The sequence below is a fragment of the Rhinolophus sinicus genome, chromosome 2 (genome assembly GCF_057876585.1).
Source record: "Rhinolophus sinicus isolate RSI-liver-muscle chromosome 2, RSI-T2T, whole genome shotgun sequence".
NCBI lineage: Eukaryota > Metazoa > Chordata > Mammalia > Chiroptera > Rhinolophidae > Rhinolophus > Rhinolophus sinicus.
In genome coordinates this window covers 13090423-13108986 of record NC_142502.1, presented here as the reverse complement: position 1 = coordinate 13108986, position 18564 = coordinate 13090423, and the positions used below count along the sequence as shown (strand labels likewise).

The following is an 18564-nucleotide window of genomic DNA, read 5'->3' as shown; positions in this document are numbered from 1 at the left end:
CAATGTCCAGAATATTACAGGTAATCACAAATGTTATCTGAATCTGAATCAATCTGCAGAGGTGAGAGGATAATCACTGCTCTGTGCATCTTTCCTAACCCCACCCATAATGATTCCAATGTCTACACCAGGGGTGTCCAAACTTTTTGCAATGTTTTTCACCAAGGGCCATATGCGGTAAAATACACAAACAGCCGGGCCACTCACTTGAGGTAAAGTATGCATTGCTTCACCTGGTTTATTTAAGTAAACTAAATATATTTTTGGAATTTGCTGCGGGCCAATTAAAAATGGATTGCGGGCTGCAGTTGGCCTGCCGGCCGCAGTTTGGACACCCCTGGTCTACACCATCTCAAATGCACTATAGGAAATAAGAAAGGGGATATGGATCACATTCAGGATGAAAATATGTGTGAGAGAAGTGAGATGAATGTAAAAATAATATAACCCTGATTCAATTCAATATGCATATAATATGAGGTACATACATTTGAATTGTTACAGAAGCGGAAACACACAACTAGAAAAAGCATGGCATTTGACTGGCTTTATCTTGCTAGTGCAGAAACATATGTAATAAAGGGTTAAATATATAATATATAAAAACCCAAACAAATCAATAAGTGGGGGAAGATGATAATGTAATATTTAAAAATATACATCTAGTATACCAAGTACTGATAAGTACTCTGAAGATGAAGATGGGGCAGTGGTAGAGTGGCATTATGGAATGTGGTCGCTCTCTACACACTGACAAAAGAAAACGTACACTATGTGGTTATATTTTGGAAGGTTACATACCAAACTGGCAACAATGGTTACCTCTGGAGAAGTTAATATGGTTTCGGTGGTGGTATAGGAGAAATTTCATTTCTCACTTTACATACTTAAATTATTACCTGATTTTTTTTTAAAAACCAGACAGATGTATTTCTTTTGTAATTAAAAAAAAAAAAAGTAAAAGAAAAAAACTACAGAAACCATAATGGCAGCTTGATTCTTTATAGCACTCTACCTACAAATTAACTCATATATGGTGTCTTAGTGCCCATGCAAATTAAAAATGAATCTCCTTAATTTTGTTTATTAATCCCCATTCCTGGCCACCTTCTCCACAACAACCATTCCCCAGTGGCCACTTCCCACGACTTAAATTATTAAGCTCCAAAGAAAAACAACTAGAGTTGCTTTTGCACGATGCCACTCATGCTGCATTCTTCTTTACATTATCTCTTCCATCATTACTGGTGTTTTCTTGTCTGGGTTCTCCTGTCTTATCTTCTGGTGCCTTATTTTTAACACAGCAACTCATAGGTGCTCTTTGCTACAATAGTCTTCTTTAAGAAGTGATGACTAAAGTACCTCCCTACTCAAAATGCATTCTGCATGCTAATTGAACTAAGAATTTGGCTCAAGATTCTAATTTTTCTTTTAAATTCCTTCAGGGAACTTCCTAAACTGCATAACCACATTCCCTCATCCCATTCACCAGAAAATAATATAAAACAAAACCAAAAACACTACAAAAAAATTGTCTACCTTGGGCAGAATTGTCTGTTCCCTTCATTAAAATATGTCTGTGTTTCCAGGCTACACTTCGTTCATCAATGCTAAGCACAGTGAGAGTAGACAGAAAGGCCCTCTTTCTGTTTAAATTGAACAGTATTCTGAATTAAATCATCACACACTCTAAAATCTATCAACCTACAGTCAATAAATGTTCACTGATCTAGAAGAGAAAAGGTCAGCGTCCTATTTTTTGTAGCAAAATTGAGAGGCAATAGTGAAGCAGGTAAACATGCAGGGCATAGAAGTACAATGACTTTTTTTGGCATATTTATGCAGAGTATTGAATTAAGAGCTAAATATCGATAGGCATCATATTATACTTAAGGGGAAATGATATAATAAAATGAGCCTGTATAAACATTAGAATTTCGCTTCATAAACTCCTTAGGCAAATAGGACCTTGTATATGATTCAAAATAAAATAAACTTTAACAAGAGAAGAGGGATTTCCCTTTCCAAAGATGGCTTACATTTTGAAGCTATAACCAGTTTCACTACATTAATTATAAGAAAATAACTAAATGTCATGGTCTACAAACACCTATCAAAGTGGATGTTTTACACACCCACAGACTGACAAGAAAAGCAAATGCAGTGACTCAGCCGGCTCGTCTTAGAAGTCCTAGGAATGTGTCCAATAATCACATCACAAATAAAGAAAAAGTGCATGATTAACATGTTCTCATGTCCTCTACAGAATGAGTTACAATGTTTTTAATCCTTTCCTGAAAGCAAAAATGAAAAGGGTCAGACATATTGTATTACTGATGAATCACGCTGTGGAAATAATAGTTAACAGATATTTAGCGGCATTCTTAGACACAAGGTAATATATTATTAAATAATATTTAATAGAATGATCCCAATGGGTGTGCATACTTTAAACATTTTAAAACAGCAAAATGTATTCCATTAACTTTAGTTATTACCTTTGATTCCAAAAAAGTGACAGGCCAAATTTAACGGATAATCTCATTAAAGTGTTCGTGATTATGGACATATATAAAACTTTAGTATTTAGCTGTGTTTACTTTTTAAAATGAGAATAATATCAACAATGATAATTATTGTGCTACCTGATTTACCGTCATTATTTCATTAAATCCTCACACTGCTGTGTGAAGGAGATGTAACCATACCCACTCTACAGATCAGGAAACTGACACTTAGGTTGAGTCAACCAAGTTACTTGGTTTATTATGGTGTTAACTTGGATTTATCTGAATTTAGAGCCCATGATCTTTTGAAAACTGCTGATTTAATTATGTATTATATATGGATTTGGAAAGTGAGAGAGAAAAGCATATTGTGGGAGGTCTGGATAAATCTAGATTTCCCTAAATGTGCTGCGTGATCAGTGTGCTATCAGTACCCAACTACAGGGTTAATACACCTCCCGCAGACAGCAACACGCTTGGATAAGCTCAGATCAAATCAAGAGTACCTTCTTGGATAGCTTTTTCCCCGGCTATAAAATGAGAGATATCAATCTTGAAAACCACTTTAGAGTCTTAGGTTCGGGAGTGGAATCTATTCTTTGCATTCCTGTCTAGATTTATACAGTCATCACATGGCCCCTGGCTTAGCACCGGCCATTAACCAGAATTCGTCAGTTGGACGGTCCTATTAGACTTAAAACTCCTTTGTTGGGGGATTTTCCTAAATGACAAATGGCAAAATTGGGAAACTTTTTCAGTTTATGTAAGACAATGACGAGGTCTTCAATAAAACACAGGGGATCCAAATACTGCAGGGCATGACTTCTTGACCTTTAGATTATCTGATTTGCAGGATAACAATGGGCGGAAGCAGCACAACTATTAAAGGAGTTTTTCAACAGCAGTACATCTATAGGAGGAAAGAGCTGGGCTTACTTTCAACAAGAAGGACAGGGTTTTCTTCTGCTCCTCCAGACACACGCTGGCTGTTTTCCACTTCTCTTGGATTTCCGAGAGTTCAGACTGCAAGGCGGCCTCGGCCCCACTGTCGGCAGAGATCAGGAGCTGCTTGCCCGCCTCCACCGTCAGGATGTAGCTGCCTTGTTGTCGCAGGAACACTTTTTCTTTGAACTAAAAGGAAACGTGGATTTTTTACTTTCTCCTTCTTCTCTTCCCCGTTTCCCTATTATAAGTATTTTTAAATGACTCTACAGTTTTGCACACATAGCATGCCCTCTTTTCTCTAACAAGCATTTACTGAGCTAGTCATTTGTGCACAAATGCAGCAATGTGTATATGAATGAGCATTCAACAGGGGAAGGCCTAGTGTCTGTCCCCAGGTTCAATGAAATCATGATGCAATAGGAAAACTGCTCTGTAAGACATGGAACATGTTCTTACAGATGGGTGTTTTTGTTTGCTTGTTTTTAAAGTTTTATTATGATCTTTTTATGTCTCTTGCAGAAAACATTTGTGATGCATATTTAATATAAACAACCTAATTCAAAGAAAGACCATGGCTCACGTAGCTAACCCATTTGGGGTACACAGAGAGGCTTCCTCAAAGTGGTAAAGGCTTCATGAGTTTTGAAAGATATATGAACATGGCCAGATTAAGAGGGACCTTGTGTCATATGAGGGCCAGGAGTCAGGGAGAGGACAACTTCCTCGCAGAGAAATGAGGATGGGCAAATTCACTGTACAAGATAAAAATGATGAATTCAGGACATTAGATGTAGTTTTCAGTGGCTGGAAGGAATAGAAGGTACATGCAGGAGAGCAGCAGGAGATGAGGCAAAGCCACATCTTGCACAGGAATTTGATTTTTATAATAAAGTGAATGAGACTCGCAGAAGAAGAATAAGCAGGGAAGGGATGTTTGCATGGAAGCATTCAGCAGTGGGGTAGAAAATGCAATGGAAGAAGGGTATGTACTAGATACACTAAGACAAGTTAGAAAGCTATTGTCTATCTAGGCAAAAGGTCATGAGCATCTAACCCAAGGCAGTGGCAGTCGGGATGGAAACTTGAGGAAAGAAAAAGAAGAGGATAGCTATAAAATGATTCTGGGGTTCCTGAGTGATAGACCAGATAGCCGGTGATGACATGTCCAGGAACTGGGGACATGGGAAACAGACTGATGGAGAACAGACTGATGAGAAGTTGGTCCAGGCTTTGTTGGAACCCACAGAGTATATTATGTCTGTGATGCATTACAGATGCAAATCCAAAAGGCAGTTGAATATTTGAGTCGAACACTCAGGAGATGAATGTGACTGGAAGACACCCATTTGGCCCTTCTGTGCTGGTAGGGGGTAGTTGCACCCATGTGTGTAGATGAGGTTTCCCAGAGAAGTGAGGAGAGGGAAAAAAGCAACAATAATGACTTTCAAAAGAAGAGGAACCCATGGAATATACTGGGAAGGGCTGATAAGAACACAAGGAGGTATCCGTCTGAGAGGCTGGAGTCCTAAATTCCCAGGCTGGTGAAAGTAAGAGGCTAGACCAAGAATGGACAGACAGGGTTGAGCCTTTTACCTTCTCTGGAATACTTCAGTGACACGTTTAAATTGTGCACGAGTGAAATATGCATAATCAGTGCGGAGTTTTGCTTCCCTTGTCATTGCCTTCCCATCCACCCTGGGATTCAAGGAACTGCTGGGAGGCCTGGGTGTGTGAAGTGGAGGGAGCCAGAGAGGCTGGCACTTACCACACTGTCATCATTAAATATGGGCTTTGGAATGCAAGTATTTTCTCTGTTTCTGTTGACATTTGCGAACAATGTTTGTCCCCGTTCCAATGTCACTCCAGAATCCTTCTGAAGAACTGAGGCTAGGGTAAAGTGTGCAGTGAAAATGCAGAAGAGGTTTCAAAGCAGCGCGTTTTGCACCTCACCTGCACTTCATCGAAGAGGGTCCTTGCTTGTTGCAGTGGTATTGGGACACTTCCGAGACCACTCACGGGTAGATAGGACACTTCAACCAACCATTTACGGAGCTTTTCTGCCATCTCCCTATAGCGTTGCCACTGGCGGATCTGGCTGTCAATGATACCTCTCCTTTGCTGGGCCCTGCGAATCACTCCCTGCCACTGATTACTGAGAAGTATCAATTTCGAGCTGAACTCATCTCTGGTGAAGAAGTAATGACACAGGGAAAAATACTGTTATCCTGGATGAGGTCACATTATCAACCAACGCATACACACCCGACGACTGAAAGCACTGAGAAGTGATGTAGGGCAGAGGTTTTCAAATAGCGTGCCATGGTCTGTTATCAGGTCTATTATTGCAGGTAATTTTCAAAATCAGTAATAGTGAAACTATCGGTGTTTGCAAATGGTGAGTGCTCTCATGTGTCAGCACAGGTTGAAGGCACATCTATAAGTTCAGGGTCACTTACTCTCTCCCTGAGTGCACGAGGGGAAGGCACATAGGGCAGTAGTTGCAGTGGGAATGAATGGCCCCAACCCCTGAGCACACACATAGCAATGTATGCAGCCTGTGACAGCATCTTGTGAGGGCTACAGCAGGAGAAAATGAGGAGCGAAGCCTATTTATAACCCTGTCTTCAGCTAGAATTATAAGCCACTTTGGATGAACAAAACTGAGTTATTTAGCTATCATCATGAGACACTTCAATAAAATTATGTTATTAAAACAATTTTTTTGAAAACTGTACTCCATAAACTCTCAATATTCCTTCACAATAAATAGCCCTAATCTTTAGCAAATTATTCCACATGTTAATCTAAATTTTAAACCCACTTCGCTTTGTTCTTAGAAAAATGAAAACGATCTAGTCGTCACTGTCTGTATAAAGGTTATCCATATGCCTACAGATATGAAATGTTGCTTAAGCTTTCTCGATTTTCAGCTAAATAATCTCAGATTTTTTAAATTTGTCTTTCCTACCTCTGTGTTTTCTACCTTTCACAAATGTTGGTAGTTCTTTACCAAGTTTTCTTTAACATTCAACTTGTGGCTCTAGAACTGATTTGTCCAGTATCAAAGAGAATGAGTTTCTTTATCAATTATACTGTTCCATACATTTCAATACTAGTGTGTACACTCCTTGCTTTTCCTCTATTATATTAGTTTCGCTTTTCTTCCATAGATATGCTATTTTTGCCTCTTGAGGGTAGCTTCAAATCTGAATTGGACAAACGACCCTGGACTCTGATATTCTTGATAGCTGTATCTAGGGCCACTATAAACTTTAATTTTGTAACTAAACATTGTACTAGCTCTTCTGGTTTTGAAAGAAAATTTCTGGTATTTATAATCTAATTACAGTAGAACCAAATGTGATGAATTAGGTTTGAGATTTCCCTAAAAGCTATAAGCATCTCTCATCTCTGAAAAAGTAGGACTCCAGGACTTGAGAATGTGGCATGAAAAGTACCCTGCAAATTGCTTTCCCTACCAGGTAACCATCGACGATCTCTTTGAGTCTTCATCCTCAATTTGTAGACCTTTTAAAAGACAATACATTCATAATCTAGGGCCTTCCTACTGTCGACATGCTCTAATCTGAGTGTTTTCTTCACTTGCAACGTTCAAAATTATCCTCGGGTCCAACCTTCATGTTTTCATTTCTAACTGTTAACATTTAAAATTTAATAGCTATTGGCTTGTGTGTGAATTTTAAATTTTATTTCACTTAATGACTCAAACTTTTACAATATTGTTATAGAGTTGGCTAAGGGAGGATGAAGCAAAAGATAAGTTAATTGCATCTGAATTTGTCTTATTTTGAAGGCCTTAAATTCTCTGTAAAGTTCACATTAAATTTGGCTTACTTAGAATAAAATAAATATGGTATCATATTTTGCTGTTCCAGGCTTAACCATGAAAATCTTTCATGTCTGTCCAAAGAAATATCCACTTAAAACTGAAGTTGCTTCCAAAACATTAAAAACCCCTTAATAAAAATAATAATTTATTTTCTATTTAAAAAATAATACTAAGTTAATTATAATCACAACTATTGGTCCTAAATATAGGAAAGATATATATATATATATATATATATATATATATATATATATATATATTCATATATATGTATATATATGTAATAAGATATATATGTATACATATGTAATAAGATATATATGTATATATATGTAATAAAATAAGTGAGGTTTATAGTGCAAGTATCACCACAGAAAGTAGACAGGATAGAGTCAATATCGTTCCTATGTAGATATAGGAATCATCAATTCACATACCACAAATCTAAAGAGGAGCTAGGTGTTACCTTTGCATTTTTAGTAAAGAGAGAATCTGCTAAGTAAACGAAGAGGAAGCAGGATCTCAGGGTGAGTGTAATCTGACTTAGGTAGCACACCATTTTCAAATCTGGTGGAATGGTCTTGGTGTGGGAGAGCAGGCCTGTCCTGACTGAAAACCAGATACCCAAGTTCTAGGCTTGATTCTCTGCTACGCAGTTCCGTGACCTTGGTCAAATATGTTCACATTTCGGGACCTTGAGTTTTCATGTATAAGTAAGAGGGATGGTCTAGTGATCTCTATGTTCCTTTTAGGAATAACATTTCTGTAATCATATGAGAATATTAGAAACATCTGTTTACAAACCCTGATGCATCATTGATACAACTCATTCTGATCTATTTATTAATCCGAGTCTCCTACAGACGATTAGCAAAGGTTGGCTAGGTGATTTTCAAGTACTCTATGTCCTTCATATAATAGAATAGCAGTTCTTTGAAAAAGATTCAATACTCTGTCATTTCGGAGATTCAGATAAGCCTTTCCTCCAATTACTGAGGCTTTATTGCAGCACAATTGCCTTCGGAAGATTGGATATATGCCCTCTAATCTGCTCATTAAAAAGAAAATGACTAATTTACTGGAACCTTTCTTCATAATAGTATATCAAAGATCCTACCTGTCATCAACTTGACCTTGTTCTAGAAGATGCTGCCCATCAGTGATGATCGAGTGCAAAATTTGTTGACGGCTGAACATCTCCGCTTGAAACAACTATGATTTTTAAAAAAAGAAGAACATGCTTTAGAGTTCCTAATTTTAATGACCAGTTCTCTAATAAGTTTCCAAAATTTTTGGTTTAAGCCAAGTTATGAAAAATACCTCCAGCGCAATCAGGACATGTAGCATGTCCTGCAGTATAGGAATAACGTATTTTTAAACCATCATTTAAGATGTACTTAAAAGTAAAGTTTAATTTTTGTTTACTAAAACCGACTAAAAGTGGAATTATATTCCCTTCCTTTCTTTCAAAATCACCTATAAAGTTAGTTAACACATAATTTGTATTCTTGTTTCTTTTGTATGCAGAACATGGTCCATTTTCAGATAGAGATCAGCTTAAGACCTTTGAAAAAGTTGAAGAATGGGAAAAAAACACATTTTTTTAAACTTAGTATTTTTCAATTTAATTTGATTAATAAAATTATTTCACCACTAAAAAAATTCAAGAAAGAAATTATTCCCATTGTTGTTCAAACAGCTTTACTGAAATATAATTCACATACCATACAATTCACCTATTTCAAGTGTATAATTTAATGATATTTATTATATTTCAGAGTTGTGCAACCAATTCCACTATCAGTTTTAGACCAATTTCATTACCACAAAAAGAATTCCATACTCATTAACAATCACTCCCCATTTCCTCTCAATCCCCCAGCCAGCTAATCTATTCTCTGTCTCTATGGATTTGCCTACTCTGGACACTTCATCTAAATGGAACCATGCAATATACAATCTTTTGTGACTGGCTTCTTTCCATGTAGCATAACGTTTTCAAGGCTGACACGTTACAGTATACAGAAGTACTGTATTTCTTTTTATTGCTGAATAGTGTTCCAATGTATGGATATATCGCATTTTATTTATTTATTCATCAGTCGGTGGATATTTGGGTTGCTTCTACTTTTTGGCTATTATGAGTAATGTCACTACAAACAATATTCTGGTACAAAATTTTGTCCACACAGGTATATGTGTGGACATATATTTTCATTTCTCCTGGGTACATACCTAGTAGTAGAATTACTGGGTCACATGGTAACTCTACGTTAAACTTTTTGAGAAACGGCCAAACTATTTTCCAAAAACATGTCACCATTTTATATTCCCAGAAGCAACGTGTGAGGATTCCAATTTCTCCACATCCTCATCAACACTTGTTATCTTTTTCATTGTAGTGGGTGTGAAGTGATATCTCATTGTAGTTTTGATTCGTTGTCTTTTATTTTATCATCAGTCAACTCGATAAAACTGAACTTAAAAATACCTTACTCATACTATTTAAATTTTCTACTTTTAAAATTTAAACAAAGTGCTTTAAAATTAGTTTTATTCTCTTTTAAGTTGTGCATTAAGCTTTTTTCTCTGCTTTTAGGTAAATTCTGTCTCTCCACTTGCATATTTTTCCTAAGTACATAGAATAATTTAGTTACACCAGTAAACAGAATATGGAGAGTACCAGCAAATTAATTAATTTGCTTTTTGTATCTAGTTCTCTCTTAATGTTTCTTGAGAAATGATTATAATGCAGTTTGACCAAGAGGTACACTTGGAGATGTCTGGTACTTGATTTCCTAGTATAAAATGCATATATGCTTTTTAAAGAGCACACAGTTTTAATTTGTCGAAGACTTTTGATCAAAGCATAATCTTTTTAGCAAATAGCCCTGGCAATATTAATGTAGTCTGCAACTCAATTTGAAAACTGAGTCACTTTCTACACTCCTTCTGCAATGCCTCTCTGCTTCCCCTTCCCCATCCCATAAGTAGACTATGACCACAGTTTGGCATTATCCACTGCAGGGTGGTAAAGCCTGACACATGCTTATGGAGCAAAGAACTGGACCACATTTTTGTAATTAAGCTATCAAAGTCTCAAGCTTAAAAAAGAAGGCAAAACCAGTGCATGCATTTGAGCACATTTGGCACAAGATACAACACTTTAATTCCTCCACATGGCATTCTGCAGTATCTCCAAAGGCTTAAACTATTTTATTGTCCCAAATCTGCTGACATAACTTACCTCATGTGCTCTCTGCTGTTCCAAAAGATGCTGATAATTTCCTGAAATCTCTACTGCTAATTTTTGCTCCGTTTGAACCAGAAACTCCATCCATGTTTCACATTTTTCCAAGAAAGTCTGATGTTGTAGCAAAAATGACTGCAGCTTACTGACAGAACAAAGTGAAAAGAATAGTGCTTATGTTGTTGCTTATTCTTATATCTTTAGCATATAAAACTAGCTTAAATATTTTCTGCATCCATTTTTTTTTTCTGCCTCCAATTTTAATTTGACCACCACAAAACTTTCGTGTTGGGTAGTAAAATTTAAAAAGAGAAAATTGAAGGAAAAAATAAAAGTTCAAAATGGTAATTTAAAAAAAAAGATCAGATTATGTTTGTATCTTTAACATAGTCTTACGTAAAAGAGTTTATTATTTTTTGAATAAAACAGTACTGAGTACATTAAACATGGAAAACCACTTCGCAATTTGAGTTTCTTATTTTGAGTTCAAATTTTGTGAGTATCATTGGGAACACCAAGCCTTTATAAATGTACACAAATCATTAACTTATTTGTACTGGTATATCAGAGCGGGCAAAACATCTCTTGGTAACTCTACCTGAATCTTTCTGTAGTCTGAGAGGAGATCAGAGACCAGTGCCGGTTCAGACTCTGCATCCTTTTGATTTCTTTATCATTCAGGGGTAGCCTATAGCCAAGCTCATTCAGACGGTCTAAATCTGGCGCCATGCTGCTGAATTTTAACATCTGCCCCTGAAAGCAAGATTTAAAAGCAGGTTTAGCACCACAGGTGGAGGGATGGATAAAGAAGATGTGGTATGTACATACAATAGAATATTACTCGCCACAAGAAAAGATGAAATAGTGCCATTTGCGACCATAGGGCTGGATCTTGAGATTATCATGCTAAGCAACGTAAGTCAGAGAACCATATGACTTCACTCATATGTGGGATATAAAACTAAAAGCAACAAACAAACAAGACAAACAGAAACTCATAGACACAGACTACAGTTTAATGGTTACCGGAGAGTAAGTGGGGACAGGGGATGGTAGATGAGGGTAAAGGGGATCAAATATATGCTGACGGAAGGAGAATTGACTTTGGGTGGTGAACACACAATGCAATATACAGATGATATATTATAGAATTGTACCCTTGAGACCTGTATAATTTTATTAATCAATGTCATCCAATAAATTTAATTTTAAAAAAAGAAAAGGCAGAGTGCTTTCAAAGTACACCGTGAACTTTGGATTTCAGAAAGAGTCTGGCTGGTAATCTCTTGAGTATTTCTAGGCTACTTGTTTGCAATCACCAGAGCTGTAAAAAACAAAAGCTACATGTCCTAATTAGCTTCTGCTGCTGCTGCTATTGTGGCGACAGCTACTCAGTATCTTTTATGGAACATTTAGTGGTTTACATGTATTATTTGATTTATTTACTCCTAAGTCATGCTTGGTAGAACTGATAAAGAATAAAAACATGCTGATGACTGAAGAGGCTTAATTCTTACCCTTCAGACTTCTTTTATCCATGCTAATCGGTTCCTTCGTTATTTAATAATAATAATAGTTACAATAGTAACAGTTAACATTATTGAGCACTTATTATAAGAGCTTTACAGGTAATACAGTAACTCATTTTATCCTCAAAACAATCCCGTAAGGTACTGCACTGCTATCCCCACTTTACAATGAGGAAAAAGAGGCCCAGAATCTTTAAGTAAATTGTGCAGGGTCTCCCAGTTAGTAAGTGATAGAGCTAAGGAAACGAGTTGTTGGGTCCTTGCTAGACAGAATACAATCCCACTTGAGTTTTGAATTCTACACATGATGTCTTAAGAGCTTCACCCTAAAGTTCATGAGACTCAACTGAGAAAGCCGTATATGCTTTTAGATCTCTTCAAACACAGGACAAAGCCGCCTGGTTTGTTTTCCCTGTGGGCATTCGTAACTCCATCTAGGGACCTGGCTACAGGACAAAAAAAATGTGAGGACACCTTCAGCTGCGTGTTTTCTCTTTGCATGTTCTGCAAATAACTCATTACCCTAAAGAAAGAATAAAGCTTTCCAATTATTAAAGCCAAAAGCATAACTATTAGATGGCAAGATTGCCATGGGTAGACATCAGCAGTGAACAAAACTGACACAACACAGTCCTTCTCATGGTGCTTTCAGAGAGAAAGATACTATTCCAATAACAGAAAGAACAACAGTCGTCACCTATCACAAGAGCATAATTAAATGGTATCGAAAACATTGACGAAAAAGAATAGTGTGCCCTGAAAGTGTGTCTGTCACTGGAGAGCCTGAATATGGACAGAAGTGGAGGCTTTCCTAAGAGAGTGACACGGAACAAAATGACCAGGAGTTTATTGCTTTTGGTCAGAGGGAGGTAGTGGGGACAAGAAAAGAATTGCAGAAAGGGGAAACATCCTGCACACAGACACTAGGAACCGATGTGGCCCCCTAGTGGCTGGAGGAGGAGATGGACAGTGGTGAAGACGAGACCCTTGGGAAGGCAGAAGCCAGGTTACGCTGCGCCTGATACCCCACACTGAGATTTATCCTGAGAGCAATGGAACCCAAAGGGCTTTAGGCAGAGGAGTGATATGATAAAATCTGCATATCTGTTGTATTGTTTATTTACTTTACTGAATACTTAAAATATTTCCCAATTACATAATACCATGACGTGGTGTCAGATGGGTACTAGACTTATTGAGTTGATCACTGCGTAAGTTATATAAATATCTAATCACTATGTTGTACACCTGAAACTAATATAATACTGTACGTCAACTGTAATTGGGAAATAAAAAGAAAAAAAATTCGTCTGGCAGCTCTGGCTTGGAGGGAGAGGGATGGCTGCTGGGAGCTCCATGGAGGCTGTTGCGGTGGTCCGAGAGAGCGAGCGGTGGCTTGAATTAGGAGTGGATGATGGTAGAGATGGAGATGGGAGGTGTCCGATCACAAGAACTGTGAAGGAGGTGATGGGCTGGGCATGGGGAGGGACTAAAAGTAGGAAAGAGGAGGCGTGAGGTGTTACCCTAGGACTGCACCTGGCCACGCTCCCAGCACACAGCTCATTCGTCTCAGGAGAGCAGGAAAGCAGAGCTGGCAGGAATTTCCTTGGGAGCTCAAAATAAAACGTAGGCCTATGTCAGGAGTTTGGAGTTTTCCTTTGAGGATGGAAGATAGAAGATCTGGGACTAGGATTTCAACCCACTTACCTTAAGTTCTTCCATCCTTTCCTGGATGGTCAAGAAGTCAGAAGAGTGGCTAGGGTCCTGCCCTTGTAGTATTTCTTCAGCTTCTATTATCCAGGCCTCCAAAGCTTCTAAACTCTTGGTGAAGGTTTCATAGTCAAGAACTCCAGCCTTTTTTTATTACAAAAGAAAGTTGGTATTTAGAAATCTAATGAAAGGGCAAGTGAATAATGAAATTATTTTTCATATCCTTATGTCAAATTGCCATTTTCAAGATGCCATTCCTAAAGAAACAAGGCTATGATGACTTAATTTCTTTGTTTATTAATATAATTTTTCTAATACTTAGAATCATTTCTATGTACCATTAATTAACCAATTAGAGTCACTTTTAAAATATATTATCAAACAAAAACATATTCTGGTTCTTGCAAAAACTTCTTATATAAGCATGACTGTTAATATTAAACCCACTTAGTGTTCATTAATTGCACATATCTTAGTACCACAGAAGGAGGCATTGGTTTGGGGAAAAATTACACTGTAAAGAACAATGTAAGACTGCCACCTTCCCTTGTTCCCACTGGCACTTCCAAGTGTGTTTAATTTTCAGTTCTTTGGTCTTGAAGGAGGCATTGTCTCAATGATGGAAATTTCTTCTTTTCCTGTGTGTATGCCCAGACGTTATAGAACACCCAATCATAATACACATTGAATGCGAGCTCTGTACCTGTAACATAGTCTGCTGTTTGCAAAGAGCCTGTTCTAGGGCACATAAGTGTTGACTCAAAGAGAGTTGATCTGATTGAATGGCTGACGCTGCTGAAGCATCCACTTGTTGCTTGAGTTGCTCTCCCAGCTCACGGAGAACAAAAAGGGAGTCCTTAACTGTCCCCAGTCCTTTGAGGAGGTCCTATAGAAAGTGAAAATACATCCATCGTGAAACAACATGTTAAGTGTACTCCTGATTATAAAAAATCAGTAAACGGCCACACATTAGAAATACTCAATTCTTATTTGTCGAGTTACTACACTAAATAATCTTGACCGGCTGAAAAAATAATCAAGACTTTATCCAATTTTTAAAAATATGTATGTGTATTAACATTTTAAAGAATACATTTACCATTCTTATAATAAAAGCCCCGTAGGTTCATTGTAGGACATTGGGGAATGCAGAAAAACATGCATAAGCAAGAAAAAACATCTACAAGTAGAGTCAATAACTGGAACGGTGTTGGCAGTTTTTTCCTGCTTCTTCACAGAATTGATATCAAATTGAAAACAGTGTGCTACATTTTTCCTTTTTTCTACTTAATATTATAGACGCAAGGATGAGTTTGTCAACAGTATCGTCTGTATGTGTGGGTGGTCGCATTGTACGGGTTATGATGGATACACCCTCCTATTTCAGTATGGGGTATAGAACCCTAGCCATGGTTCTGATGAGCAGGTAGGCTGTACCTCCATTATTTTCCATGGCATCTCTTCCTGCCACTTTTTATGGGACCCTCTTATATACTAACAATTATAAGCCAATGAAAATTATCTGTTTCTCATTTCCATGTACCGCTAAGAGACACAAATGACTGATTCTTCTATTTGTTGCTGGTGCCCCAACAGACATGGCAGACAGAGCAGAGCCTGCTATGCCTAAGCAGGGACTACTGTGAGAGGAGGAAGAGCAAAGGGCTACTTTAACCTTGATACAGACAGCAGACAAATTCACGAAAACAGTTTGGAGCACTACACTCTGAAACAGGTATATCTCAACACAGGAGAACTGAAAATTGAAAAGGAAAATATCTTGTAAGGATAAACTGTATGTGGAAGGAGAAGAAGCAGGGAATTATCTTCACCATAAATATTAAAGCTTTAAAGTGATTATTATTTATATGAAGGTAATGGAATAGCTTACACTTTTATTTATATGCTTTTTATAACTTGCCTAACTCTAACAAACTGAATCCGAAAGTTTATAAGAAGATATTTGAAATATATTCACTGAAATAAAGACAAATAAGGACAAATGGTAAGAACCACGCAATGGTTGAAACAAGAGAACTGTTCCCGAAAATCTTAAGTAGGTTATTGGCAGATACCGTGAAAAAGAGAAATACTAAAAAGCAATTAAAAAGAAGTATACCCATAAATCAGGAGAGAAAGACTTCTTTCTACCATTCAATTCACAGAAGAAATTATGTTGATGCTTACATAAAAGATAATGAACCTAAATGGACGATACCCTTAACATTGGCTATTTAAAAAATATAACATTATTCTCCATATGGTCATTTCATAAACTGAACATCTCTGTAAAAAGATAGCCTAAATCACTCACATGGATTTTATTCTACTAGGAAAAACAGGAAAACAACTCATCTTAAAAATGAAACAATGGGAGGGGCCTTTTAAATCTGATAACATGTGTTCTGAAAACCTAGCGTGCTCTTTGCTACTTAGAACAATGATTTGGGGGTAACTTGTTTCACACACTGAGACGTAGCAAAAGCTTACACACATAGCACTAGCCCTGCTAAACTGGGGAAGTCTGAGAAAGGCATGCTGGGAAAACACGCCAGTTCCTGAACATACATGGCAATCTTGAATCCATGTAGCCACTTCTTCATCAGCGATGTCCTTGTTAGTGGCTGCCTTCAAGAGCTCGTCGGCTCGAGCCTCGTGCTGCTGGACTGTGGAAGCACACTGCTTGGAGTAGTCCTTGTATCTCTGCCAAAGCTGCAGCAGGGCTTTGCTGGAGTGCAGCTGCTCAGCAATCTCTTCCAGCAAGTTATTCCATCTGGAGACAACAGCCAACACTCATGGGTAGATGACCACCACTCACCAAAGTCTGGGAGCTGTGACTTACTATCTTAGTTTTCATGATCCTGATTTATGTGAATTTGGAAATAATGCAAGGGTGTCTCATTTCTATTTAACAGCATAAAACATAACATTTCACACTCCTTTCAAGGGTAGATACGAGGAATGAGGTCAATCGTTGGGTATATAGCAGTTCTAATTTCTTTCTAAATATCTTCACTGCATTTATTTGTCATTAAAATCATTTTGTGAAATATTAAAGCATCAGTAGAATAGAATCTATAAAGCTCAACTTCGAAACGTTAGGAAGTTTTTATTGTGTCATTATTTATAGTATGGATGTGATAGAATTCATAACAGTGTAAAATTAACATGCTTCTTACCTCATATTGACTTCCTTTAATGTATTGGTAAGAGTTTCTGTCACAGGTGGGTGACATTCTTTTAATAGTTGGTTGGTGATAGAGCCAAATTTCTGTAAGCTCTTTTCCTGTTTTTCTAGATCATCTTGAAGATTCTGCCCAAAGAAACATGTCACAGATAAAAATGACAGGATCTAAATTCTAATAGACAAGTTTAAAAGTAATTTATAGATGTTTTCATAAATATGCACATACGAATACATAAGCCATGACTTTCCTCCAATGTGTTATAAGCTTTCTTTAGATAATCACCTCTTCTTTTTACAGTTTTGTTTTTATGGATGTGAGAAGGGATTCTTAACAATTAAGCCTTCTTATAGTGGCATCTGGAATTCTGCAGGAAAAGCTCACATCGGGTGTTCTTATCCATTGTCATAGGATGCTATGGTAGTGGGATGCATGAAATCTCTCACGCTGTGGTTCTCTTTGCTGCTCAAGTCAAAACCCAGGTCTCTGTTTCATTATGTACTGAGTTGTTCTATCAGAAACTCCTGATAGTTAGACTTTAAGAAGTCATGGCTCTTCTGAGTTCTATTGGGGATGTTCTTCCTTGCAAAGAGTATTTATTAGATGGGCAGAGTCTTCTACCGAGGACCAGTGAAGGAATTTGAAGAATGCTATTTCCCTGGAAATACTGCTGCAGTGATAGACTCAGTTCTTAGTAAAACTCCACAGGTGAAGTAGGCTACAAAAACCCAATGCTATTTAACACCGATATCCGATTGCCTTCAAATCAAAATGTGCGAAGAAAAGGATCTGAATTCTTTCATATCCTTAGACAGTATTTGCAGGTGTTAAACATAGAACAGGCTAATTTAAAACGTGCTTTTCACTTCCTGAAAGTTATATAGTGTGTTTCCAAACTTACTATTCTAAAAATAAGTTTTAATGATTCTTAGTATCTGCAACAATATTTAAGGTTTAAAGAAATTATATATATACTCATTTTATCCTTCCTCCATCCTGCCCAATACCCCCAGAAAAGGCATTCCCTTCAGAAACTGTGTATGAGGTCAGCAACACATAAACTTTGATTGCCAAGCCAGGGATGTGGACTGAGGTTAAGGAGGGTACATGCTGGGCTCTTGCTGGCATCCCATCTCTCAAGGGCCTGCTCTGCCCATCCTATAGTCTACATTATTTAGCCAGGGACAAAGAGCAGTGACAGGTGAGAGTACCCAGTGCCCAGGTGTGCAGGGGGGTGAGGGCAGCAGCTAATTTGAGGACAGTGACCTGAGATGGAGTGCTGTGTTTAAGTCAAACAGCAGCGATGTCATTCTGGGTGAATACAATGATAATGGACACACAGGAAACCAAAGAGAAAGTGCTAGAAAAAGAGGATTACGTGTACACATTAGATAGACCATTTATATTAGGCTAAATGAAAATCACTTAGTAGTTTAAAAAATGTACCACTTTTGCTATTTTTCTCTTTGTTTTCTTTTTAATCCCTTAGAATATCTTTGGAGAAACAGGAGAAAAAGAGAAAGGGAAGATACAAAAGGCAGCAACAGTGGATCAAGGAGGTTGATTAAGCTATAAAATCATTTTATAA

General features: G+C 37.4%; 1 protein-coding gene across 22 annotated transcripts in view; it reads right to left on the bottom strand.

Moving 5' to 3' along the window:
* Positions 1-18564, bottom strand: part of SYNE1 (spectrin repeat containing nuclear envelope protein 1) — a 414622-nt gene that overhangs the window by 65510 nt on the left and 330548 nt on the right. For all 22 annotated transcript variants that reach the window (XM_088795370.1, XM_088795376.1, XM_088795381.1 and 19 more), the window contains 9 exons: positions 16971-17104; positions 16360-16564; positions 14495-14677; positions 13789-13935; positions 11151-11305; positions 10550-10697; positions 8420-8514; positions 5403-5637; positions 3444-3638 (listed from right to left, as the gene is read on the bottom strand). In XM_088795370.1, coding sequence (XP_088651496.1) covers positions 3444-3638; positions 5403-5637; positions 8420-8514; positions 10550-10697; positions 11151-11305; positions 13789-13935; positions 14495-14677; positions 16360-16564; positions 16971-17104 — 1497 coding nt within the window. The remainder of the gene's footprint in view (positions 1-3443; positions 3639-5402; positions 5638-8419; positions 8515-10549; positions 10698-11150; positions 11306-13788; positions 13936-14494; positions 14678-16359; positions 16565-16970; positions 17105-18564) is intronic.